We start from the raw sequence: 25,617 nt of genomic DNA, 5'->3' as shown, positions 1-25,617 counted from the left end.
GTGTTAGAAAGAATAGGAAAGACTACGAAAGAAGGGAGGGATATGGGCAGAAAGGAAGACCGTTCGGAGTAATGGCGGGCACGAAAGTGGCGTTTCGTGACACTTTTCCAATCGGTGAAAATTAAAAGGTTCAAAAACCTGCAAAACTGTGGCGATTCACAGGGAAGAATACTTTTGTTCGACTTTCACCGATTATCCTTACAGAGTGGAGGACCGTCGGTATGTTCGATTCTGTTAGGCAGCCATATTACTATACCGTGTCGTGTGGTGTATCGTATCGTATCGTGTCGTATCATATCCGTATTGTGTTGTACCGTGAACGTTAAGTATCGGTTTCGTTTGAAGAACTGTGAATTTGTTCAACCGATCGAACGGCGTGTTATTTCGTTCGACGAAACTGGTAGAGAATGCGATCGATGAAGATGACTCGGTCGAAGGTTTCCGAGTTAACCTATCGTTCGGGTGAATCGAAGCGTCGATTCGATTGACACGAGTCGCGCTTCTGGAAGACGGACGACCGTCGCGTCGACCGCCTATCTATTCTCAAACCGTGAACCGACCGAAGAGAAGAGAAGGTGGTCGGTCAACGGTGGGTGAAAAAAAAGTCGAACGCGTGCATTGTGCCGTGTGCACGAATCGTCCGAATCTGTTCGCTTCCGATTGCGAGTCATGCGTTCGTCGAGATACGGGTTTCTAGAAAGGATAGCTTGGAAAATGGAACATCGAAGAGGATTGTGCCTTTGGGAACGGCTTTCGTCGTCGACCGCAACGACGTTTCTTGTAAACAGTGTTCTGCCAAGTATGCATTGACTGGATTCGTAACCTCAGATCCATTGCCGCGCGACCGATCTTTTTGACAGGACGGAGGAAATTGAAATTCATGAAACGAGCCAACTTATCGCCGTATCACGAGCAACCAAGGGACAACGACGGAGGCGCTGCGAGCACTCGATGCGCGACACTTCCTACTAGAGGTGTGTACTCCTAATGTGGTTGGAACTCCTCCTCCTCCTCGTCCCTCGTTCATTCTCTCTCTCTTTCATCTCTTTTATTTGCATGCCCGCGAATATTCGATTCGACGTTGATGTTTCAAACATGTGTAGTCTCCTTTTTATTCCCTCCTTACCCGTTATCTTCGGTATCGCGATTTTATTTACAGTAGAAGGCTTATTTTGCAACCTTTATAACACTGTTTTCCTTTTTCCCCCCAAGGCGAAGAATAACACGAAGCTCGTTTAAATGGAAAATAAAAGAAAAGGCCCGAATGTTTTACTTTCCGTTTTTTTTTAAATCATACGTTATCGTTTTGAATCATATCGTTATCTCGTCGATCTTGGTTATCGATAAGTTAAATAGAACGATTCTAATTCCTTTATCGGTACCACTAAACCATAGATACCTTTTCCGGCAGAGAAGGAAAGGTGAAATTGATTTTTCCCTCCGGATTAATGTAGCATGATAAAGAAAGAGAAAATGTTGGAAAGCGCGGCATTTATAAACGCGCCCGACGAGCAACGGAGAAAACGGAAAAGGTTAAAAGAGTAACTGATATTTTGGTAACCGCGATACGGAATACTAGACCTGCGCCGCCGCGTATATTTAGATATCTGTTTGAAAAGAGTCTCTATTATGCGTAGGAATTGCGAGCGCATGCAATCGTTTTGCTTGGCCGCGTAATAATTGAAAAGAAATCGTATCGTTTACTTACTTACACTTGCTTCCCATTTTCCTTTTATTCAAACACGAGCCGGGATAAGGTGACAGATTATGAGGAAAACGAAGAGGAAGACAAAGACGAAGGCGAAGCGAACGGATAATATTGACAATGTTCGTTTATCATCGAACGTTTGTTTGTAACGGTTATCGATCGGTCGTACGGTTTTCTTTGATTAAACCAGCCGCGACACGCGTTTAAAGTATCGCTAGTGAAATTAACGGAGAAACGATCGTAATAAAATTTCCTAGCTTTCGGTGCGTTTTTTCTTCAAACTTTCTTAATTAATTTCATAACGCAATGGAAAGAGCGCGGAATTTCGTTGAATATCGTTTCGATTGGTGAAAAATTATAGCAAGAAAGTATGTCGCGTTACAGAGAAAGTAGAATGGTGGTTCGTTCGGTTAGGTTCCGATGTACACGTGCGTGCGTATCGTGTGTTAACGCATCGGTAGAACACGGTGTACATACGTAGATATGTAGAACGTACATACAGAAGTAACCGAGAAAGGAGGGAACTCGATACGACTGCATGGCATCGTAATTCTTGTAAATATATTGTAATAATCGTTAAGCGAAACGAAGCTTCTCGATCGGTAGCGGTGGACGGATCGGTTCCGTGACGTAGCATCATCGAGAAAATCGAGCAATCGCAACGAACCGAAACGGATCCCGATCCCGATCTCGGTAAACGATCCTTGGTACCGACCGCGTTCGAATCGCGTAAGGTGGATCGATCGAACGTTTCGTCTGGTGTATATTAAATTATCGGTTGTTTTCAGGAGGAGACGGCACAATGGCTGAGGACCGAAATAATTCCCAAGGGTTGATTGGACAGGCGCACACGGTACGTAAAACCAAACGGTCGTCGTGCCAAACTTCGATTCGGTTTATTTTCGTGAACGAAGCTGGGAAAACGCGCTTTCGAGGCGAAACGAGTTGGAAGATAGGAAACTGAAACCGAAACCGAAACCGAGACCGCCGACGATATTAGCGATCTTATTTCGAAGCTTTTTCAATAACTCGATCGTTTCACGTGTTTCCCTATGTGTACACTTTTTACAATCTTTTCTTCTGTTAACGCTCGTTTCATTCTTTTCTGCTAGTATTTATCGGAAAACGGAAAGGAGGGCCACGATTGTAAAACGGAACAAGTGAGAGCGAACGAGAGAGAGAAAAGAGTGGATGACAGATGAAATAAATCCGTGAGAATCGGTTAACGATCGAGGAATGATTTTCTTGCAGATAGAACGCGGTTCGCCTCCACCACCTGCACCGAGTACGGTTTCTTCAGCTGGATCAGGAGGAGGAACGACACCGGGATCTCGAAACGTTCAACGAGACGACTCTCCTCCTCGGGGTCCTCGAACTTTGTTACTCCGCCGCGGCGAGGATGGTTTTGGTTTCACGCTTCGTCATTTCATCGTTTATCCGCCCGAGTCCTGTTGCGTAAGTGTTTCTCATGCCGCGTAGTTAGCTGGGAATCGTTTGAGAATCGAGGCGATCTCGATTGACAAGAAACAGATGATTTTTCTTGGTTAGATGTTGCCGGGACACGAGCGGACGAGAATCGACGAACCGATGGACACGATATTCGTGAAACACGTACTCGCTAATTCGCCGGCCGCCGAAGCTGGACTCAGGATGGGTGATCGTGTGGTGTCCGTGGACGGGAAAACGACCCGTGGCGAACAGTACTCCAAGGTGGTACAACGTATCCAACAGGCGGATCCTTGGTTACGACTTCTGGTCGTTTCGAAAGAGGACGACATTCTGCAAAGATACTTCGGCGAGACTGCTCACAATCCTGAAACGAATCAACGACCACGTTTGCGATCACCGGAAAGAAGTAGCCACAGGCAGCGCAGGTCGATCAGCATGATTCCCGGTTTGTCGCCGCGAGCGAGGCAGTCCTGGGTTTGCACGCCGGCCAATTCTGTGCCCGCGCCCTCGTCCCGCCTCGAATCGGATCAGCCGATCGACGATTGCCTTTCCGCTCGAGATCAAGAGACGTTTTGTCGGTCGAACGAATTTCCAAAAGAAAGGCAAGAACAACGCTGCTCGAACAGCGGTCGAACGCAGTCGCAAGCACAGTCGAGAAGCGCGGCTTATCGCAAACCTTTTCAAGAAATTGCCGCTCTCTACCAGTCGATGCACGAGAAACTGCCCTTGCGAAATCCACCTGTTCAACAGTCGTCCAAAGATGCCTCGAACTCGTCCGTTGTACAATCAGCGAGCGACAAATCGATGCAATCGGACATCTCGAAATCCGATAAATACGATTCCTCCGATAGAACCCGTTGCGAGTCTCTTTATTCGCGAGCGAACAGCGATCAAATTTACGATAGGATCAAGGATCCGATATACGAGCGTGTTCGACACGGAGAACCGGTTCGATCCAACACCGAAGAACACCATCATTCCCACCATCATCATCATCATCACCATCCGCATCATCAGCATCACAATCTGCAGCAACAGCAACAGCAACAGTATTATCAATCTCATCCACAACAATATTCGAGCTTGACGAGATTTCCGTTGTCCCGGGCGGAACCCCAAGTACCAATTTATCGTTCAGCCACGAGGAGGGTGACTTTGCGTCGCGCCAGCGAAGGAAGTACCGGTAGTTCGACGCTGAATAATTTCGACTCGGCGAGTTACGCTAGCACGGATGCGCTTAGATCCTGCGATCACAATTCGAGGTTCAGCATCGATTCCCGTAGGGATTCTTCACCTGTGCCCGGCAACGATCGCGCGGTACACGGGAACGAAACGAACGGAAGCAGAAACGAGAGTAGCAGCGGACACTCGAGCGGTTACAGAAACGATACCGGGAACGATCTTAGCCTCGCTGGTTCGAGCATCGACGACTCCGTCATCATGACCAGGCTTCGTAAGAGTTTCGAACAGAAAGAAGAATTTCTCCGAAGACCGAGCCATCCGATCGGTTGGTTTCTACCCGACGAGAAAGCTGAGCCTCCGATTCGAAACGACAGTTCCGCTGCCGCGATTCCGCGTGAATTTTACGCGAGGCCGCAGAAACTTCAGAGGCAGATCTGGCCGCCGAACGATCTGAAACAGGATCAGCAACACTCGTCCAATTCGAGGGTCGGCCAAGGTAGGAAAGAATCGTCGAACAAGAGCACCGGACTTGGCTGTTCCAATCAGAACGTCCAAAGGTTTGGAAGTAACTCGTCCGGCGAGGTCGATTACTTGATCGATCCCCGAAACAATCAAGCCGACGAAGCTTTCAGTGGAGTGACCCGCTCGTTGGATCGTCCTTGCGAACAAACATCGACCGATCGACTGTACGCGCCGTCCGTTTACGACGATCATCGGGATGCCTCCGAATGGAAAGACTTACCCGACAGACAACAGCAGCAACAAACGCACAGGGGTGCCGGTAAATCGAACAACTTTATCGGTACTTTATCGAAGATACAGGAGAACATCGCGAGCAGCGTAGTTTTATTCTCGGGTGAATCTCGGCAATCGACGGACGCGAAGAACGGCAGTTCGTCTCTTCCCTCTTCGCCAGGACCCGATAAAAAGGCTAACGACAAGTTTCCAGCGCTGCCTCAAGGGTTGCAGATCGTATCGCGACGAGCGAAACAGTTCGAATCGGGCCGTTTAATGAGCGACGACGACGAACCGACCGGCGATCGAACGAACCTCTACAAGAGTGAATTGTCGAGATTGTCGAACAAACGTAGCGTGCCGAACGTAGCTGTACGGAAACGGGAGTTCGAATCGAAAGCGGAAGCTCAAGAGCCGAGAAGATTACCGATCTCGTCCAGGGAGACCAAGTCCTTGGACACTGGTACGTTTCTCTATTTTCTCTCGTACGACCTCGTATTTTATATGTACATCATTCATTGTTCATTGTTAATCGCTCGTTTCTACTTTTATCTTTCGCGTTCACTTTCTCCGTATCGAGTAAAACTAAGGTTTAATCGAGTAACCAGACAACTTTGGAACACGATTTCCTTAATGCGCCACTGTGAATATTTAGGTAACGGATTAAAGGGAAACAGAGTAATTCCTGTAGGCAGCAGTCGCATCCATTGTGAACCACCGGTCAACTATCGTGCGATCGAAGGTAGAAAGAAATCGGAGTCAGCCGTATCAATTAAGCGTGTTGTGTTCGCCGATGTGCTGCTTTACTTTTTTCTTTCATTGTTACGCAGCTTTGTTCCCTCGAGGCACAATTACTTTCACTCTCGTTGCCTGTATCTATTCTTTTTCTTCTTTTCTTTCTCACCTTCTTACTTTCTTTCTTCCTCTTTACAAGTTGTTAAAAACCACTAACATAGAGCAATGACGAATCTGCCTCGCGGAAACAGACTGATATTCTTTTATTTGCGCAGAGACATCGAGTTTGAGAACGATGGACGGAGAGGAAAGCGCACAGTCGAGGATTCGCAGCAGCAGCGTCGAGTCGTGGGAATCGGCGAGCGTAGCCGGCTCGCAAACCGGTAGACATCGATGGTCGCAACGGCAAGAGGACGCTGAGCGAAGGCAAAGCGAAGCGAGCAACGCGACCCTCGACGATGAGAAGAGCAGCGAGAAATCGTCTAGGAAGCAGGATGCTTACGCGCAAATTATTGAAACTGATCGTGGTTAGTTTGTCTGTTAATTTCCCTTTGGATCGTGGATCGTCTGTCCAATATGAATCGGTTCAATGATTTTGTTTGAAGGTCCGCTGCCGGATAATGCGGTACAGGGTAACGGAGTTGTGTTCAGACGGCCGAAAAATGGACAGATAGGTAAGTAGCCATGATGCTGGTAGATCTAGGTGTGTCAGAATTCGTACATCTTGTCTGACTTTTCTTTCAGCGGACGAAGATCGTGCCACGAGAAGGGTATCCTACTTGAAAGCAACGTGGGGCGAACGAATGCACGTCGACAGCGATTTGGAACTGAGCGATTCCGAGCCGATTCACGCTTCGCGGAGGTAAGCGTGAAACGTACAACGTTCCGTCGATGAAAACGATCGAGCTTGTTGCCTAGGTCTACGCGCGTATCTCTCCTCTTCTCCGCGATCTGTCTCGTGTACTTTCTCTGGCGCACTTTCGATTATATCGGTTTCCGCTAGGATGGAACGTGGAACTAGTTCCCTGTTTACAGTTTCTCTATCGCGATTATACATCATCTTTTGCCTCCGTCCGTATTTTCAGCGTTCATAAGAGATGGCGGCTACCGCTGTTTCCAAACGATATCGCATCGTTACGGCGCATCTTCGAGGAAGTGACTCAGTCTGCGAGCTTAAGCAGAAACGTTCATCGGTGAGGATAGTACATGTTGAGAGAAAGCACGAAAACGCTATATTCTATTTACCGCAAAAACGTTCCTTCGCCGTACTCGTTTCTGCTGCTGTGTCTCGTCGTTGATTACGTTTTTTAACATATTTAACGCCGTGTTAAATTAACACAATGAAACCTTGTCAAACTTGTCACGTCGCTGGACTAAACCGCTTCGCTTCTACCGACTAACCAACTTCTTCAATTCCTGCGAGTAGAACCGCGTCGATACCAATTACAATTCTACGATCAAGGATCTCTGTTTTTTTTAATCATCGATCCGAGTAAAACGCGCGTGAGAAACGTTGGATCGAGGGAGATTATTGAAACGGATTGATCACGGTATCCACGCCACACGTGCCGCTATCCCGTGCCAATTGTGTTTTACATCATCGTAGAAAGATGAATTGAACTTTCCTTTTCCTTTTCTTCCCTTCCCTTTCTCTCATTTGTTATTTGTTCAACAGTAACACGTGCACCGATCAAGACACGACCAGCATCGTGAAAGATGTCGGACAAATCGACCGAGAAGGACCTTTGCATGTGAAATTTACTGTACTCGATGGCAAGGTAAACGATTCAATAACCATTTTCACAAAGAGGAACTTATTCGCAAAATTTCACTTAAATCAAAGCACGACGGTATTCCGAAGAACAGTCGTAGATTGCTAAAAAGGTGTAAAAGTTAGCGGATCGGGTGTGATCGTAACTTGTGTAATTTCAGCGATCATCCGATCGTTCGTGGAAGCAGGTGTGGGGCGTTCTTCGTGGACCGATACTCTTCTTTTATAAGGATCGTCAAAATCAGGTATAAGGATATCATGATTTTCGATTTTCGACGAGCTACTTTGTACTAACGATCTACTCTACATTATTTAGAGTCCTTCGTTAGCAAACGACGGTGAAAACGTAGCCCAGAGCGTGGATGTGAGATGTTCCGTCGTGGATATAGCTGAAGATTACACGAAACGCAAACACGTGCTACGATTAGCGAATCCGAACGCGGAGGTTCTGCTGCAGACCGAAGACGCGGCGTCGATGGCGCTTTGGTTACGAGCGTTACACGAACACGCTGCCGCTGAGAAACCATCGGTGAGTTCGAAAACCGCGTTGTCGTTAACGTTTTCATACGCGTTTCGTATTTTAGGAAGTCGCTTACAACAGCACTTTGAAGCAACAAGCCGTCCCGCAAACCCCCTGTCCTTCCAGCAATTCTTTGACGTGTCAGACAATCGCAAACGCCAATTCGATAACGGTACCGAGTAACGGTGGTAGCGGTGGTGGCGGCTTAGCTGGCAGTGGACAAAGGTTGAGCCCTCTTCCAGGGCATAAAGGTATCAAGAAATTGACTTCCTTCCGAAACAGATCACCGACCGGTCAGTCGCCGATCAATAAAACTCGAAAACCGAGTCAAACGATCGAAAGTTTAGTTTCACCAAAGACGAAGACGTGGAAAGGCCGGGTCGCGAAACAGCTTCGAAGAATGCACGGTCAGTCGGGTCCACCTTCTTCGCCGACCGCGCAGTTACCACCCGAGGGTGCTACTTTCAGAGTACCGCTCGAATTATGCCCACCGGTGAGTGATTATTCCCTATTTTTTTTTTTCTCCACAACTTCCCTTTGCTCGCAACGATCTCGAGCGTTATTTTTCATCGTCGATTTACCTCCGTACAGTCTTCGTTCTCGGAATACGTGCCGTTGATCGTCGAGATGTGCACGAGCATCGTCGAGGCAAGAGGTCTCGAGGTGATCGGCATTTACAGAGTACCCGGTAATACCGCCGCAATATCGCATTTGACGGACAGCGTGAACAAAGGATTTGAGAATATCAATCTTCAGGTAACGTTCATCCGTCGCGTTTGTCTGTCTTCTTGTTTTCTTCCTCGTTAAACATGTTAATTCGTCTCGGTTTTATTAGGATCCCAGATGGAGCGACGTAAACGTGATATCGTCTCTCTTGAAGTCCTTCTTCCGTCAACTTCCTGATTCTTTGCTCACCGCAGAATTGTATCCTATGTTTATCGATGCCGATAAAGTGGAAGATCCGCAAAGAAGGATGACAACGATAAGAAAATTGCTGAGAGACCTTCCGGAGCATCACTTCGAGACTCTGAAATATTTGATGTTCCATCTGAAAAAGATAGTCGAGCATAGCGAGATTAATAAAATGGAAGCGAAGAACTTGGCTATTGTGTTTGGTCCTACGTTGGTTCGAGCCAGTGGTTCCAGGGACAATATGGTCACTATGGTCACCGATATGTCGCATCAGTGTCGCATAGTTGAAAGTTTACTGAATAACGTATGTATTTTCTTAACGATACCCACGAAGAAATTGTACATACTCTCGTTATGCTATAGGTCGACTGGTTCTTCTCGGACGATGATTTAGACGATTTAAGCAGGCTGAGCGTTAATCTCAGTCTTCCTGCCGACACCAGTGAAATCGAGGCAACCTCTAGTAATAACCATAATCTGTTGTTAAACAACATTCAGAAAGTAGAAGGTACGATTTGTTAACCTTACAAAAGTTTCTTTCATCGTTCTATTATTTCTCACAATTGTCGTTGGAATTTCAACGAAATAGGGGTACGAGAAATGGCGTCCGCCAAGGATATCGTATCGTCCATCATATCAGCCGCTAATCGTAAGATACAAAGAAGAAGGAAAGTCCAAGACGAGACGGACAACGAAAATCATGAAGTCGAAAAGGTTTGTACAAAAATTTTTTTACCGTTCTTTCATTCAAATATTACTCTTGGCGTCTATTTGGTACAGTTGAGAACGAAGCAGGAAACAGAAAATTTACCAAATCGACAAAGCATGGCGTTGAGCGAACGACATTGTTCGGTGAGCATGATGGTCATGATGCACGAGAACAATAATCAGTCGAATCGTTCGATCGATCGTTCTCCAACGATTGACACGGCTACGATCGTTAATCGCGCGAACGAGACCAGCGGTGATGGAAGTGGTGGCGGTGAAATCACTGGTGGTGACGACCGTGGGGATGATGGCGTAGGTGGAGGCGACGGTGGAGGCGATGGAGACTGCGGTGGGAATGATGGAAACGGTGGAGGCGACGGTGGTAATGGAATAACAAGGACGGATCGCGTCGCTAAGACGGACAACAATGCGGAGAACAGCAACGACGAGAGAAAATATTTAAATCCTTCGGTCGAATCGATCGATTCGACGATTCAACCCGTTCGTCGCTCGGCCGTCTCGTCGGCTTCCGAGTCGTCGTCTCGACTCTCTAGCGAGACTGGCCTGAGCTTCTTCGACGCGAATTCGACGCTTTCGAGCGCCTCGAACGACACTAAGCAGAGCAACGACGAGGTAGCTATAAGAACGTACGCCGGATTGAGCGCGACTACCCAAGAACGTATACGAAGATTCGAGCAAGAAACAAAGGCGATGCTGCAAAGGGATCAAAATCGACAGAGGCGGGAAGCTGAGAAAAGGGAGGAAGAACGGCGAAGAATAGAGATGGAATGGCAATTGGCGAAACGTGAAATGGAGAATGACGATCTACTGGATAGTATAGTCGATACTACCGTCACGCCAAATTACCATCGTCTTTCCGCAATCAACGATAGACCCGCTGACAAATCTTTCCTCGACATGGCGTCTCGACCTGCCTCTCGTATTCCACCTCTCTCCATAGCTGTCCAACAACAACCCACAACAGCCAGAAGAGTCTCGCGATTCACGGACGAACCTGTCGCGATAATATCCTCGGACACGGTTGCCAATAACTTTGTCAAGAAAATGAAGACCGACGCAGAGGTAAGACAGCGGTAACGAACCAACGGGAAGTGAAGTATTTCACTTCCATTTTTCTTTCATTCTTCTTTTTTCAACGTTTACAGCCGGTAACGGAACAGCCGACGACGTTATCGCCGGTTCGTTACGGCAGCTTGGACTCGTTGCACGAAACGCACGACGTTTCCCGATCGTCCATTTCACCGAGCAGCCAACATCGAAAACCCGTTTCCAGCGATGTTTCGGACGATGGTTAGTATCAACGTTTCGACGTTTTTCGAATAACGCGTACGTATAGCTCGATATCATCGGTATTTGTCAAGGAAAGAAAAAGCGAAAGAAAAAATTGAGAGCGGAGAAATTGAAAGTTGCGATTTTCTTTGAGCTTGCGAAACAAGATTATTACCAAGCACGCGTGACTTTATTCTACGTTTATTTTTTCTCTCTCTGTACATATATATTATATATATATATATATATAGATACATATATTTATACTGTTTATATTTCTCTCTTTATAACGTCGCTTCTGACGATCGGTGAGTGTAGCCGGATCTTGTTTTCTACAGTGGACTCAGAAGATTCTGACCATTAACAAAAAGCTTTCTAGGTACTCTTCGTTCGTTCTTTGTTGTTTTCGGAACGATCTATTTTATTTGAAACCATTGTCCGATGTACGATAGATGCGTATGATTATATATTTCGTTCGATTTCTAGTTCGATTAACGTACACTGTTTCCTTTACTTTACTTTGATCTTTGATTTCTTTCTTTCTTCCTGTTTCTTTCGTTTGCTTTATCGTTTTCGCTGTATTATCGGGCAATAAGTTGCTAATAAGAAAGTTTCAGTATAGAACGCTGAGCACACTGCATACGATCTAGATCAAAGCACATTGTTATCAGTTTATTTATCGTATTTTTGTAGCCTCGCGTATATTTGTACGAAGATAGAGAGGATCGATCGCGATCTTTGCGATGAAAAATAATTTGTAACGACGATTATTCGCAGCTTTCTTATCGATTTATATGTTTTTCAATTGTTTAGATGTTTATCTAATGTAATAACTGGTCGCATACTGGCGCATACCCGACGGAATTCTTAACGCAGGATGCTAAAAACCGATTGCACTCGATTTGCATGCGCTCTCTGGACGATGATGCGAAAACGTATACTGTGTACGATATAGTTGGACTCTTCGTCGCGTCGGTATACAAGTATACATAGTATATTGTACAAATGGATTAGGCGGCCAGCTTGACTGCATGCGTGCTTGACTGCTCGCTTCTGGTCTTGTCGCTCTTGTCGTAAAAGCTGTCTTGCCTCTTGCTCGTTCCTCAAGCGACAAATCTCTTGAAATCTTGTGAAAGGTGAAAGTTGAGCAGGTGTAACCTGTGTGGTAGTCGTTTGTTAACTATTGGTTCGTTAGACGAAGAGGGACGAAGGGAGGCAAGGGAGACGCTCTTATCGATTTATCGATTCTCACTGGTTCGTTATCGTCGCCTGTAGAAAATTGATTAGTACGCGTTTACTTTCTCTGTCTGTCTGTCTGTCTGTCTGTCTACCTCTACCTGTTTGTTTCGACGGGGTGTCGATTATGACGATTGCGAATGCGTTGAACACTTAGGCAAACGGCAAATCCCAGTTTCTGGTGGTATATATCGTCTCACCTACACGGTACCGCAAGCCCCACTGGCCCTCCCTCGAAGACACCGCCGGGTCCGTCACCGATGCCGATGCCAATACCAATGTCAATGCCAATATCAATGCCGATGCCAATACCAATGCCAATGTCAATGCCAATGCCAATGTCCGTGGCAATGTCGATGCCAGGACGAATACAAGTGCCAGGGTCAGTATCAGACGCAGACGCAGCCGACAACGATGTCGCGCGACCTTCGTCGACACCCATCGCACCCTGTTCGAGAGTGCCGGCCTCGGAGCCCTCCGAACTCTTCCGACTGTCCGAGCCCTACGAGCCTAACGAGGCCGGCGTGCGATCACCGCGAGGCACGTCGGGCTCAGGGGCCGGATTCTCTTCCAAGACTTTAAACAAATTCCTTCGAGGTAAATCAGTTGGCCTGCCGATTCGAAATATCAAGTCGCAAAACTGCTCGACTAAGGACTGGCTCGCACGAATGGCTTTTTTTTTTTTTCACTTTTTATTTCCATTTGCGTTTACGCACGCAACCCGCCGCCCGCGCACGTTCAGACGATTTTTTAATCGTCCTTCTGTCGCTTTATCCCTCTTTACCACACACTTGATACCATTAAATCGTTCTTCGACGATCAGCTCTTTGTCGTACGCTTATCCCTGATAGAGTATCTTCTGTTCGAGATACGTCGCTTAACGCGTCTCGTGCTTGCCAGCTTTTTCTGTCGCCTCGTTAAGGTTCCTACTCCTCGTTACTTTTCATTCAGGTTTATTTATCTGTAAAATAAAATTGAACGCGCGTTGTGTCGCCAATCGAGATCGAGATCGCGGTTGAATGGCGAGTAACGAGAGGAAGAGAAAGAACAAATACGAACGGTAGGATGTTAAGCGTGTGTTAAGTGCTGTGTGTTATGGCCTTAAAATGTGAACTTACGAGCAAGCGTTATCGGTCTAACGAACATACACGTGTAAAATCATTGTCGCGCGTCATTGAAAATTGTAACGCGTGTTTGCCGCCGAGCGAGCGACTTACAGAGTTTTCTTTTTCCTCGAAAAAACAATCGTCTACCATACATATGTGATGTTTACGATGCTTTGTACGCCTCTGGTTGAATCGTTCGTTCGCTTTCAATTTTATTCACTAACAACCAGACGGACAGGCCGATGCGTATGGATTAAAAGGATCTTGTTGTATTACAGGTAGCGATCTTTTGACCAGTTTGACGACCACTTTCGACCGCAAATGGAGATCTTTGCTGAATTCATCGAGCCAGACGGAGCGTGGCTCTGCCGTAGAGAGTGTATCTTTTAGCGACGATGATAACACGGTGTCCCGAAACCTGCGAATCGTCGCAGGTGAATCGCCGAAAGAATCGGACGAACGGAAAACAACACCGGCAGCTGTACAATCTAGTTCGATCGAAACTTATCGGGATCCGAGCCTTCATAAATCATCCGTCGACAAGTATCAACCGATTCGTCAAAAAAATGCAAGTATTTCTTCCCGATTGTTTCTCTGTACTTTCATGGATTTTTCTCTATCAAAGAAGTATGTTCATTTCGCTCGTAGGACGCTCCGGAAAAGGATACAGATTCGTCGGTAGCAGCGGAGAACAGCAGGAACGTCGATCAATCGGAGGAGAACGTGCCGGACAACGATCGTAGCGCTGTGGTTCGAAGGAAAATTGATACGAGCAAAGAAACGATCGAGTCGGATTCGATAACGAACGAGACGCAAGAATGCTGCAGGATCGAAAGGGAAGCGACACCTGCGTCGACGCAGACCGATAAACCTGGCGAACTCGCGAAAGATTTTCGCCACGATCTCCTCGAATCCAATTACTCGAACAAACTGGAGAAATTCGAGAGTATGACGAACTTCGAGGTACGATCCCGATTGAAAAGATCGGAATCCTTGAACAAAAGGTCCGAGAACGCTTGCTCGAAATTGAAGAGGTCCGAGAGTTTGAACAAGCACTCTGTCGAGAGATTGTGCTCGCCTACAAACGGTAAACTTAAACGATCCGAAAGTTTGAACAAACACTCGGAAAGATCGGATTCTCCGAACAGTAAGCTGAAGCGGTCAGAGTCGCTGACGAAAACGGAAAAGACCGAGTGTAACATCAGCAAGAGACGGCAATCGGTTAGGAAGGATAGCGCGACGAAATTGAAGCGGAAGAACGGTATGCCTGAACGGTCGATCAAACGCAGGCACACCGTAGGCGGTACCAAGGACTTTGACAAGGTTCATTGGTTAGACAATAAGCTTCAAGTGGAAACCGAGAGGGTAGTTAAAAACGAGTACAGACCGAAGAAGAGTCAACTGAGAACGAGTTCGCCTGATCTGAGCACCGCTCGTATCGGTCTCACCGATGCCAGTTTTCTCATCGAAGTTAGCTTTCGCGGGCCGAGCAACGTCGTCTTCAACGTAACTAACGCTCGACCGCAGTCTTTACCGGATACCAGTTTGCCTTCCAAAGTGTATAAAGTACCGCTCGAAAGTCACGTATAACGTGCGTCCATGTTGAAAGTACATAAACGAAAGGATCGTTCCTTGCCTCGTTTTTCGAGCCTCGAGAACGCCCTACGAATGCCTCTTTTCCTTCCATTAAGCATTTTCTATCGCAGCGATTTTACTCGATTGTCAATTATTTGCATTACGTATACTACTTGCGAATCGTAATCGTAATCGTGTGCAATTTTTTGTATATAACAGGTTCATAGGTTGTTAAACATTCGCGATTGAGACATCGTTAGCCTTGAACGCGCGTCTAACGCGCAGAGTACTTTGTACTTTTTAATAATTGATTACATAGGACAAACGTTCGCGTAGCTTTGCATTCGGTCGGACGCAGTGGCTGTGCGATTCGCGTCGGTCTTTTCGATCGACGACGTTTTACATTTAACGTTCAACGTTTAACGTTCAGCGTTCAATGTTGTAACGTGTTTATTGTTCGTATACGTTAGGGGCACATACATTTGATAGAATAGCAACGCAAGGGTTCGAGCAACGCGTTGCTGCTTCTCTTTCTGGGAACTATGCCCGTTCCGTTTCTCTTTATTCTTTTTTCGATCATATCGATTGTGTTTATACTTTATACGCTTTACGCGACCGATATTCGCTTTATAGTTGAATAATCGCGTGGTTAAACGCGTTCACGCATGTAACGTGTCGTCGCGTATCGCTGATGATATCGAGGTAACCGTCGAATCGTACAAAAGCAAGGCGTTTCGTCGTCAGCCTGACAATCGATTTTCTTACATTTGTAAATAAGGAATTATGCACGTAAAGGAATGAAATTATAGGCCGACGGTAGAACAGTATTTATTTTAAATCCATAACGATCGTGATATACTGTTATTTATTAAATGTATCGAGATTCCGCTATCAAGGAATTCTCTATCTTTCTCTATTACCCTTATTGTACGGAGACTACGCTACAGTTTGTAAATAAATCTTATATATTGCTAATTTAAAAGAACTATCGAAAGCCGCAGTTTTAATTCTCTGTAATTAACAAGACTGAAAAATTATTGAAATAATTGTTTAATAAATTTCAAATTTTCCGAGCGCAGCGCCGTCTATACAAGAACGGCTCAAACTACTCAACGACTTACGTCGTCGATAAGGAAGAAAATGTTCATAAAGAAGAAATTATCGATGCCAAACTTCAATTCAACAAAATAATTATAATTAATTCAACAAAAGCATTAAAACATTAATATGGAAATAAATTCCATAAAAAGTGGAACAGTGGCGCCACTTATCGGGAAGTTTCGAAAACCATTCGTCTAGTAGTTTCCGCGACTTCCCGATAGATGGCGCTAGTGTTCATTCGTTAAGCCCGGTAACATCCGCGTGAATAACTTTGCTTTAAGTTTTATTTCTGAACGTGTTAGGTTTTTCGTTCAAATAGATTGCTTTTATCGAAGAAAATTAATTAAATCGAAACCATGAACGTGATGCAAACTGAACTTCAACCAGCCAGGGGACAAAACGAAACGAGGTTACGAAGAGAACTGGACCTGCCACCACGTTTACCAAGACATCGTACGGAAAGGATTACGATAGAATTAAATTTCACATGTATTTACTAATTCGCATTTTGTTTTTTGACAGATTTGGAATTTAATTTGAGAAACAAGCGTAGAGGGAATCGGAAATTGGCAACTCCGAATTGTTCGACAAGTTCAAACTATCGAAGCGCAGGTCGTGGACGAGGCACATTATCCTCTACTCTCTTAACCACTACGACGTCACGCAATTATATTTCTAGGTAAAAATAGCTTCCATTATTAAAACAATAGGCAAACGCATTGTTTACATGTAATTTGTAGGTCTGGAACGAAAACCAACACGGGTCCCGGTTCGAGCGCGATCGAATCCGCTAGCGGCGTCGTTCTCGGTGAGTATAGTATACAATTCAAATGTTATAAAAAATTTTGTTTGCAATTAATATGAAAAAAAATCCTTCCTAAAATAAAAATTTTTAATCGTAAAATTTAATTCAAATAAATGTATAAAATAGTGTATATGTATAGTATCTACACATTTCGAAAAATTATCAATCATATGCTGATCAATTAATCGAACGTATAATCGAACAGCGATCACCACCGGCCGTGGAGACGCAAGGTCCGAAGTGGGAATAGCCGCGTTGAATCTTCGATGTCCACATTTGATCCTTTGTCAGATCAGTGATTCTCAAACGTATACGAATGCCTTGCGCAAATTGTACCTATTTGACCCAATGGAGGTAAGTATGTTTTTTCTCTCCAGCTACGTGTTTTAACGCTTGTCCATAATTCTCATTATTCTTATCACATGTAGATTTTAATGCCAGACACAATGTGCGAACGTGCCGCTGGTAAGAGTATCCTATATCAGTCCATAGTGGACAAGTTTCCTGAGTTAGAGGTAATGCCAATATCTCGTGTGCATTTCAATGACACCATCGGACTGGAACGAGTCAAGACCCTCTGCATCGCCGAATACTCGTCGGTGGAATTGTATGTTAAACAAAAGTAAGCTCTACAATTATCACTCAATTCGATCAGTATATTTTTCTTTTTTTTTTTTATCATGATTTTAAGTTATATGTAATATGAAAGATACTTTATCGATTGTTCTTGCAGATATTACGCGTTAGCTGCAGCCGCGGCTCTTTTGAAATACGTAGAATACACGCGACGTTTCGTTTACGTTCCAAGATCAGTGAAAATTGAATTCCAAGGATCGCCGAACGCCACCATTATAGGTAAACCCACCGCGTAATGGACAAAGAGTCTAATGTTAGATACATCCATAAAAGAGAAACGTAAACGTATGTACATTGCAGATTTGGAGAGCGCGCGAAGTTTAGAATTAGTTCAATCTCAATGTGGCCAACGAAACGTCAGCCTGCTCGGTGTTTTGGATCGTTGTTCGACACCGATGGGCAGGAAGCTGTTAAGGGCCAATATTCTACAGCCTCCTTGCGAAAAACATATCATTATAGAGCGACAGTCGGCTGTCGCTGAAATGGCATCCAATCGTTCGTTAAGGGCTCTCGTTCAGGTGGAAATTCTGCTTATAAGTGTTGTTTGAGAAACCGAAGATGTAACTTGAATATATTTTATTACAGCCCATTCTACGACGACTTTATGGTGCGGATAGACTTCTAGCTCTGACAGCAACACCAGTTTTACAAGAGAACAGCGTGCAGTGCGCTGAACAGAATTTAAACTATGTTTTGTTGTTAAAAAATTTGCTGGATGTCGTGCCAGAACTTGGAGGAATACTGTCGACCGGTGAATGCGATCTACTTTGCAGGATTCGAAGGGTTCGCATAAACTTCTCGTCGTTCTATATAACACACTTGTTTCCTTTCATATATGCTACAATGAGTTTTCTGATTTAGAAATTGGAAAACTGTGAGTTTCGATCGATAAGAGAGAGGATTCTCGAAACGATACATCCAGACGCGAGGTCTGTCGGAGGCTATACATCCTCGAACATGCAGCGTTGCTTTGCCATCAAAGCAGGAATCAATGATCTGTTGGATATCGCTCGACAAACATACTGCGAGTTAATCGACGACATGAAAAGTTTGGAACATTGCTTTTTTCCATCTCTTGCTTCCTTCCAATCTTTCGTCCTATCATTCTGTTTCTGTGCTTTTTAATTAATTTCCATTTCTCCGTTCCTAACAGCCATGGTGGAAAATTTATCATCAAAGTACAATTTAATCTTGTCTTTGAATTGCAATGCGTCATTGGGATACCACGTGCAAGCAATACTACCTCGAAACATAAACACCGATTCCTTTGAACTACCCCTCGAATTCATCGAAGTAAGACCACCTACAAATATTCCTTTATCCAAGCATCGAACAATCACCTAATCCTTTCACAATTTTTTATGCAGGTACGGAAGAATAGACGAGTGTATACGATGACCACCAGCGCGCTTGCAACGTTAAGTCAACAGTGTAAAATTGCATGCGAGGAATTGCATTTAATGAGCAACGTGTAGGTATCAAATTCACCATCTATAGGTTTTAATCCTATCGCTTCGTTTTCTCATTTCATTTAATTTAATCGAGAGTTAAATATGCAAATACAGACTCCTATGCGACTTGTTGCGAAGTATTCGAGGACATATCGGTTGTTTATTTCAACTAAGCGCCGACGTGGCAGAACTGGACCTAGTTGCTTCTCTTGCCCAAGTCAGTACTCTTCAAATGTATGTGAGACCAACGTTTGGACCAAAGTTAGAACTACTCGACTCGAGACATCCAGTGATGGAAGTTTTTGGCCTCGATGGCCCTGTACCCAATGATGTCGTAAATGTCCTCTTTTTTTCTTTCTTTCTCCTAGCAATATGGTTGTTTGATCACCGTTTTATTTTTATTTTAGAACTCTTCGACAGCTTACAACTTTTCTGTGATCTCCGGGCCGAATATGAGCGGCAAATCGACCTATCTTAAACAAATCGTTTTGTTACATATAATGGCGCAAATTGGCTGTTTTGTACCAGCGAAAAAGGCAATGTTTCGTATAACGAATTTTATCTTCTGTAAAATAGCTGTTCGCGACGACATCGAATGTAACGCTTCTACGTTCACTCTCGAAGTAAGTTTTCCTAAGTTACGCATCGTCTACGTTCTACGGGTGTACATAATATCTTTTATTCCTTAGATGAAAGAAGCTCAATACATTTTACGATCCGTTACACCATCGTCGTTGATCGTTTTAGACGAATTGTGTAAAGGTACTGCGATCGAAGAAGGAGCTTCGATCGCGTGGGCTATATGCGAACAACTTTTAAGTACCACCGCGTTTGTTTTTGCTGCAACTCACTTTTTCTACTTGACAAAATTAGAGGATTTGTATTGCAACGTGACAAAGTACAATCTTTTTCGTTTCTATTTCAACAATCGTTCCTGTTATTATTAATATTATTTTTCTTTTCCAGTTACCACTTTGTAACGACAGATGCACGAGAAGCAGGGGAAGAAACTTGGCGATTGATCTATACTCATCGATTGAAACTTGGAGTGGTACCTAGCGACGATTACGGTATTGTTTTAGCCGAATTATCCGGCTTGCCGAAGGCTGTCACGGAAAAGGCACGGAGATGTGCTTCCGAGAGATTGGTACATTCTACATTTTTTAGTTTATATTGAAGAACAATTGAAACTGCATTGTAAACCATACGATGATCTGTACAGACAGCCGATCGTGTTGCAACCAAGACGGATTCCAGGGAAAAATTGTGTTACAAGATCGTGGTTGAATTGTACGAACTCCTGGAAACGGACAGGTTTAATCAGGAACGAGTTATTACGCTGATCAACCGTATTCTAAAAATACAGAAGCAACAACCTCGCAGCAGTAGGATGGAGGAGGAAAGAAATATCGAAAAGATAAAAAGTGGTGCGCGGGAGGAAAAAAGAATCGAAGACAACTTCTCAAGAAAGTCTGTACCCGAAACAGTTTATTCGAATCGAAGCTCCAATTTAATCAGACGACAAACGCAAGGTACGGCAAGCCAAGGGAATGCTAATTTTAAAGTGGTTTCTCTTTTGTCGTCCAACGTCTCTCGTGCCGCTTATGACACTCATGTTTCTACTGCTCCTTTGCAAAGCGAAAATCTCAATTTCACGAAAAATTCGAACGATCTGTTACGTGAAAAACCTTATGCGTCAATCGATCGTTTGTTTCAATCGATTGACTCATCCTCCTTTTATTCGGCTATCAGCAAAAACAATGTTTCTTTAAACGAGCTTGACAAATACACATCCGTATCAAATAAAATTACTTCTGAAACTACTGATAGCAAGTTACGAAGCGTTGCTAATTCCATGTGCTCTACAATCGGTGAAACTGATTTATCGCTTCCGCTTACACACGAATCATCGTCAATGCGAGCACCTATGTCGGTAGATAGATCAGTATCAGAACTATACGAATACTGTCTTTCGAACAGTGATTTTGAACCGTTCAGTATATCTCGTACAACTTCCATTTGTACCGATACACTCATTCCAACAAACGAACATGAGTGATCTTTTCGCGGGTTCGTTTTTAAAATTGGTTTATTTATATTTCTTTTTTCTGTTTTTTTTCTCTATTCTTGTTCATCTTCTTTCTATTATAATCACTTAGACATTTATAATGTGACAGAGCGCTAATTATTTCATAATAAACAAATTATCCATCTGTGGCTAGTAGAAGATTATTAGAACTTTTGGTTGTCCCTGTTTTATCACATCTCGCAATCAAAAATGCAAAAAACAGAAGACAAAGTTGAAGAGAAGATCGCAATCATGATTTCTGACATCATTTCCACATTGTCTTCAGAAATGCGTGAGTTAAAAATTTATACGAACTAAAATAACATATTTCTCATTTATTCTGCTTTTTTGATGATAATTTATTAAATGCCATTAATATCCTATGTATTTTTCTATCTTCTTTTCTATATTTCAGTGCTTTAAATTGAAAAAAGTAATCTTGAATTTATTACAATATGGGGTCAATAGTTTTCAATTAACCTTTTCCTTATTTTAGTATTAAAGTTTCGAAGTATTTTGAAGTTTCTACCAAGGGCTGTGATTGGTCGTCCGTTATGGCGTCCTTCCATTTCGACCAATCAGGTTTATCGTTGTAGGGTGCAATACGCGGACTGTGGTGGCGTGCAACAGTCGTCTCGAAGCTTCGTCCGTTTGGCACGTGTCTGCAACAGGTAAGATTAAATTATCTTTAAATACTAAATTAAATTGCCGATCGGGTGTTACAAGTACAAAAAACAAAGAGAAACATCGAAGAGAAGACTGAATTCTTGATCTTTGACATTAATTCGGCGTTTTCTTCACAAATACATGAGTTGAAAATTTTTGCTCTCGCCGGGAATGTACAATAAGAGTAGAACTGCAGAATCTGAATTATTTTCTCTTTTATATCGTTAAGTTCCTAAACATTATCGAATGTTTTTCATATTGTTTCACACAATTTGCTGTTTTTAATTTAATAACGTCTTTTCTTGAGCATCGTAATATTGTTCCTGTTTAGACGTGTTCGTGTGCTTGCTTAGGTATCGGCCGATAGCAGAATCTACCGAACATTGCCGAGTGTTGCCGAAGTGCCGACCGGTCTACGATGGGAAGGAAGGTCTCGCCATTGCTCTCTCGAGCGTCGAAGTGAGAAGACGTGTCGAGGTCGTGCTCCCGTATAAGCAATATAAAAGTACGCATAGTCTACTTATTTAAATAATTTGCATAAATTATCGACTTCGATCGTTTGTTCATTTGTTGGTTAAATTTAATTTGCATAAATTTTTATTTTTTATTTGTTACAGATATTTATTTGACTTCAAAAAGGCGCCATGGGATACGACGCCATTGATATTGGTTCGAAATATAATTTTGTAAAGGGTATATAATATAATTGGTAACGTTTTAGTTTATTATAATCAATTATTAATGCTTTTTTCGAGTCGTTGTTAAATGTAATCATGTTTGATAATTAATTGGTATCAAGGTCAAGGAAAAAAAGGTTAGAGAAATTTTCTTTTGATCAATTAATGAAAAAAGAATAATTAATTTTTCATTTTATTAAATAATTTCAACTGATAATTTAATACGTGTATTTTAAATTAGAACAAAATTGAAACAATGTGTATTCTTCTGCAGATGATTGCTTTTCTTCAACAATTATTTAATTATATTTTCATTATTTTAAACAATTTGTTTTTATTAAATCATAGTAATTATATTATAATATACAGCTTTTGATGCAAGTTTAAATTAAAATAGAATCACGTTATTAAATCACATGCTGTTTAAGCATGGTTAATTATTGGACTTTGCTTATTGAAAAGAATTAGATAATTTATAAATCATGTCATAATAGAATTTCCAACAATTTGTAGTATGCTTACAATCTTAACAACAGAAATCCTCTGCTTTAATACAATAGTCTATTATCTTTATTATAAAATGATTTTCTATCGATGTAATATTCATTGAAATAATTATCAACAATTATTTAAAACATTTCATTTCAATCTAGGATGAACATTCAGCTTTAACAATATTTGTGCTCGTCGAATATATTTCACGAACATAGATATTTTCATTTACAAGCCATTAATAACAGTATTTCCATTACGAATGCTCAATAAGAAGAATGTTGTTTTGTATATTTCCACCCAGCCCATCCCTGCTCACTAAGTTTTTCTTTCAGGAATTGTTGTGGCCGCGCGCAATGCGGTCGGTAGAGTCAGTGTTTGTACGAACATATTTCCAATGTTTTGATTTTTTCAAGGGTGAACTGGCCCTGAATAGAGTTGCGTTTGTACAACTAGGAATCACGCGAAAGTAGAGTCAGTGTTTGCTGCGTATTATAAAATATTTTCTAGAGCATCGTGGCTCTGATTTTTCTCTTTTCATCGCGAAAGTAGAGTCACTTCAATTGTTCGCCGAAAATTATTCACGGTCGCGTTACTAGTACTTTATATCTTTATCTTTATTTTTAATTTTTTTTGTTTAATTGTTCGATATCGGTATTAGAGTCAATCATCCACCACTGAAGAGGAGTATTGGGCGTTGCTCCATAAGGAAAGAGTGTAAGTATCTTATTACTTTATTTAATTAATTTTAATTCAAATAGAATAATTTACAATTTCAATACTTGATAATTGAGAGTTCTTCTTAATTGCTATTGCTAATATTTTATAAAGTTCAATTTCATATATAATTTTATTAGAATAAAAATTGATAATTTGCAAAATTAATCGTAATTCTTTTTTGTTTTGTTACAGATGAATTTTTTTATTTTGCCGAGTTCCTGGGTATCCTGATGATGGCTTTCTTCACGACTTCCGTCTTGGTACGTCACTTAATTGCTTTTTATTAAAATAGAATAATTTACAATTTCAACACTTGATAATTGAGATTTCTTTTTAATTGCTAATATTTTATAAAATTCAATTTCATATATAATTTTATTAGAATAAAAATTGATAATTTTCAAAATTAACCGTAATTCTTCTTTTTTTGTTACAGATGAGTCTTCACCTACAAGGCAGTCTCCTACCTGATGTTGTCCATCCTCCTACTTGACTGTCGGAAGAAGAGTATATCTGCGAACGGTGAGTCGCATGTTTTATGGTTCCTCTGGTGCCCAGTCATGTCGTAGGACGAATGGTCCGTATCGACACGGGCTACTAGTTGTATATGTGATTTGCAAGCATAGTGACCATGGGTATGATTATACCCATGAGTAGTAACATTTTTATTGTTTCATTTCATTTAGTTCAGGGTAGGTCTTCTTGTACTTCGCGTTTTAATATAATTTCAATTCCACATATTTTAATAGATATTTATGAAATATATGAATGCTTTTAAATGTTCTTAAATATTCTTAACTGTGGAATTAGAATATTTTAATACCGAAACAATTTTATTTAGTTTGTCTGTAATAGAACAGTTGTCAAATACTATCTGACTTAGTTATTGCGATGGTTCAAAGCAATATAATATTGATAGTATTATGTAATATGTATACGGGATATACATACTGATGATGCTATTACATTGATTTAATTACATTTTTTACATAATAAATTCAAATATAATTTGAGAATCTTTTCCGAGTAGTTAAACTTATTTACACGTTCATGAAAAAATGAACAATTTATGTACAAGAAGACAATTCGTGACGGGTAGACTTCCAAGTCAGAGTGATCTATTTCAACACATTTTGCATATTCTTGAAAATTCACTCTGAGGAGGGAGTCGCCCGAGGATGTTTTATTAATTTTCTCAATAAATTCTTTTTTCACTACAAAGAATTCTTAATTAGAGACATTAAATTCATTTTTATTAGAATTTTGGATTTCTTAAATTAGTGTTGCGAAAAATTTCCAGCGCGGGAGTAAATATGACGATGCACTGACTAGTATTCGGTGGGAATCCTTTTGGTTTTTAAACTCAGTCCAATGTATTATTTATTTAATGAAATTAGTTACAAGGATTCCGCGGCATAAGACCGTGAACACCATCTCTGGGAGATATACCCATGCATTACTAGGCCTTTGCAGGCGCAGTTTTAGAATACGGAACATATGAAAATATGTTACCATATTCTAAACTGCAGTCCTTTTGTCTATACTATGGGCGTCCGTCAATCTGACACCGTTGGATGCAACGTGTTGGACGGGCGGGTAGCGCTCTTAGCGAAGGGGTGCACTCTGTCCTGGCGTTACGACGTCCAGGCGGGGTGGGTGGTATGTAGCGTCTGGCGTAAGTACTAGGGGGCGTGAGACCCTTCGTTGCCAGCTGATATTAGCAGTGTACCATGTTTGCGTCATAGTTGCTCTATTTTACTTTTCATATTTGTTCTTAAAGCTTTATATTTACAAAGTCGAGTCATTTTTATTATTAAAATAGTGAAATATTAGCCCGTTAGATGTTTATGTACTAATCATGTTTCTAGATCAGGATTTTCAGGTTTAACCCCTTCCGTGTTTATTGCCAAAGCCCATTCACGTGCCCAGGTGCTACTTGGATGGGTAGAGGCAATGGGCACGATGACCTAGTTTATAAGAATAATAATTAATAAGCGGCTGGCATTGTGTTAGTATATCGTGCACGACGTAATCTCCACATATGGTGTGTGTGTTTTTAGGCTGTGGGATTGCG

At 42.4% G+C, this 25,617-nt stretch overlaps 2 protein-coding genes and 1 long non-coding RNA gene across 12 annotated transcripts; all 3 read left to right on the top strand.

The window, feature by feature from the left end:
* Positions 1 to 72: 72 nt before the first annotated feature.
* Positions 73 to 15,912, top strand: LOC114873310. 10 transcript variants are annotated; one of them, XM_029181509.2, is made up of 23 exons: positions 76 to 974; positions 2,497 to 2,561; positions 2,960 to 3,163; positions 3,257 to 5,537; positions 5,730 to 5,816; positions 6,085 to 6,336; positions 6,415 to 6,483; positions 6,554 to 6,671; positions 6,895 to 7,002; positions 7,485 to 7,587; positions 7,742 to 7,825; positions 7,897 to 8,109; positions 8,165 to 8,351; positions 8,448 to 8,593; positions 8,692 to 8,856; positions 8,936 to 9,316; positions 9,376 to 9,520; positions 9,602 to 9,726; positions 9,793 to 10,803; positions 10,887 to 11,031; positions 12,404 to 12,628; positions 13,631 to 13,920; positions 14,001 to 15,912. In XM_029181509.2, exons 1-23 carry the CDS (start codon positions 881 to 883, stop codon positions 14,940 to 14,942), a joined length of 7,440 nt encoding a protein of 2,479 aa, XP_029037342.2. In that variant the 5' UTR covers positions 76 to 880; the 3' UTR covers positions 14,943 to 15,912. The 10 variants fall into 10 exon arrangements, 7 of the variants coding, with proteins under 7 accessions (XP_029037347.2, XP_029037342.2, XP_029037339.2 ...); XM_029181506.2 differs by having other exon boundaries at positions 8,165 to 8,593; XM_029181511.2 differs by lacking the exon at positions 76 to 974 and adding an exon at positions 1,807 to 1,827 and having other exon boundaries at positions 8,165 to 8,593.
* Positions 15,913 to 16,384: 472 nt separating this feature from the next.
* LOC114873363 (mutS protein homolog 4-like) lies at positions 16,385 to 21,093 on the top strand. The gene is made up of 16 exons (XM_029181611.2): positions 16,385 to 16,481; positions 16,551 to 16,707; positions 16,769 to 16,836; positions 17,039 to 17,187; positions 17,262 to 17,455; positions 17,567 to 17,688; positions 17,770 to 17,987; positions 18,055 to 18,252; positions 18,331 to 18,517; positions 18,623 to 18,762; positions 18,837 to 18,940; positions 19,035 to 19,254; positions 19,328 to 19,543; positions 19,610 to 19,818; positions 19,887 to 20,067; positions 20,143 to 21,093. Exons 1-16 carry the CDS (start codon positions 16,385 to 16,387, stop codon positions 20,977 to 20,979), a joined length of 3,297 nt encoding a protein of 1,098 aa, XP_029037444.1. The 3' UTR covers positions 20,980 to 21,093.
* A 2,258-nt stretch (positions 21,094 to 23,351) lies between these two features.
* LOC123988325 lies at positions 23,352 to 24,105 on the top strand. The gene is made up of 3 exons (XR_006829911.1): positions 23,352 to 23,540; positions 23,736 to 23,803; positions 23,980 to 24,105. It is a non-coding gene; the product is annotated as an uncharacterized LOC123988325 (long non-coding RNA).
* Positions 24,106 to 25,617: the final 1,512 nt, after the last annotated feature.

This window comes from Osmia bicornis, chromosome 11, assembly GCF_907164935.1.
Source record: "Osmia bicornis bicornis chromosome 11, iOsmBic2.1, whole genome shotgun sequence".
Lineage (NCBI taxonomy): Eukaryota > Metazoa > Arthropoda > Insecta > Hymenoptera > Megachilidae > Osmia > Osmia bicornis.
This window is presented reverse-complemented; position numbering and strand designations above follow the sequence as displayed.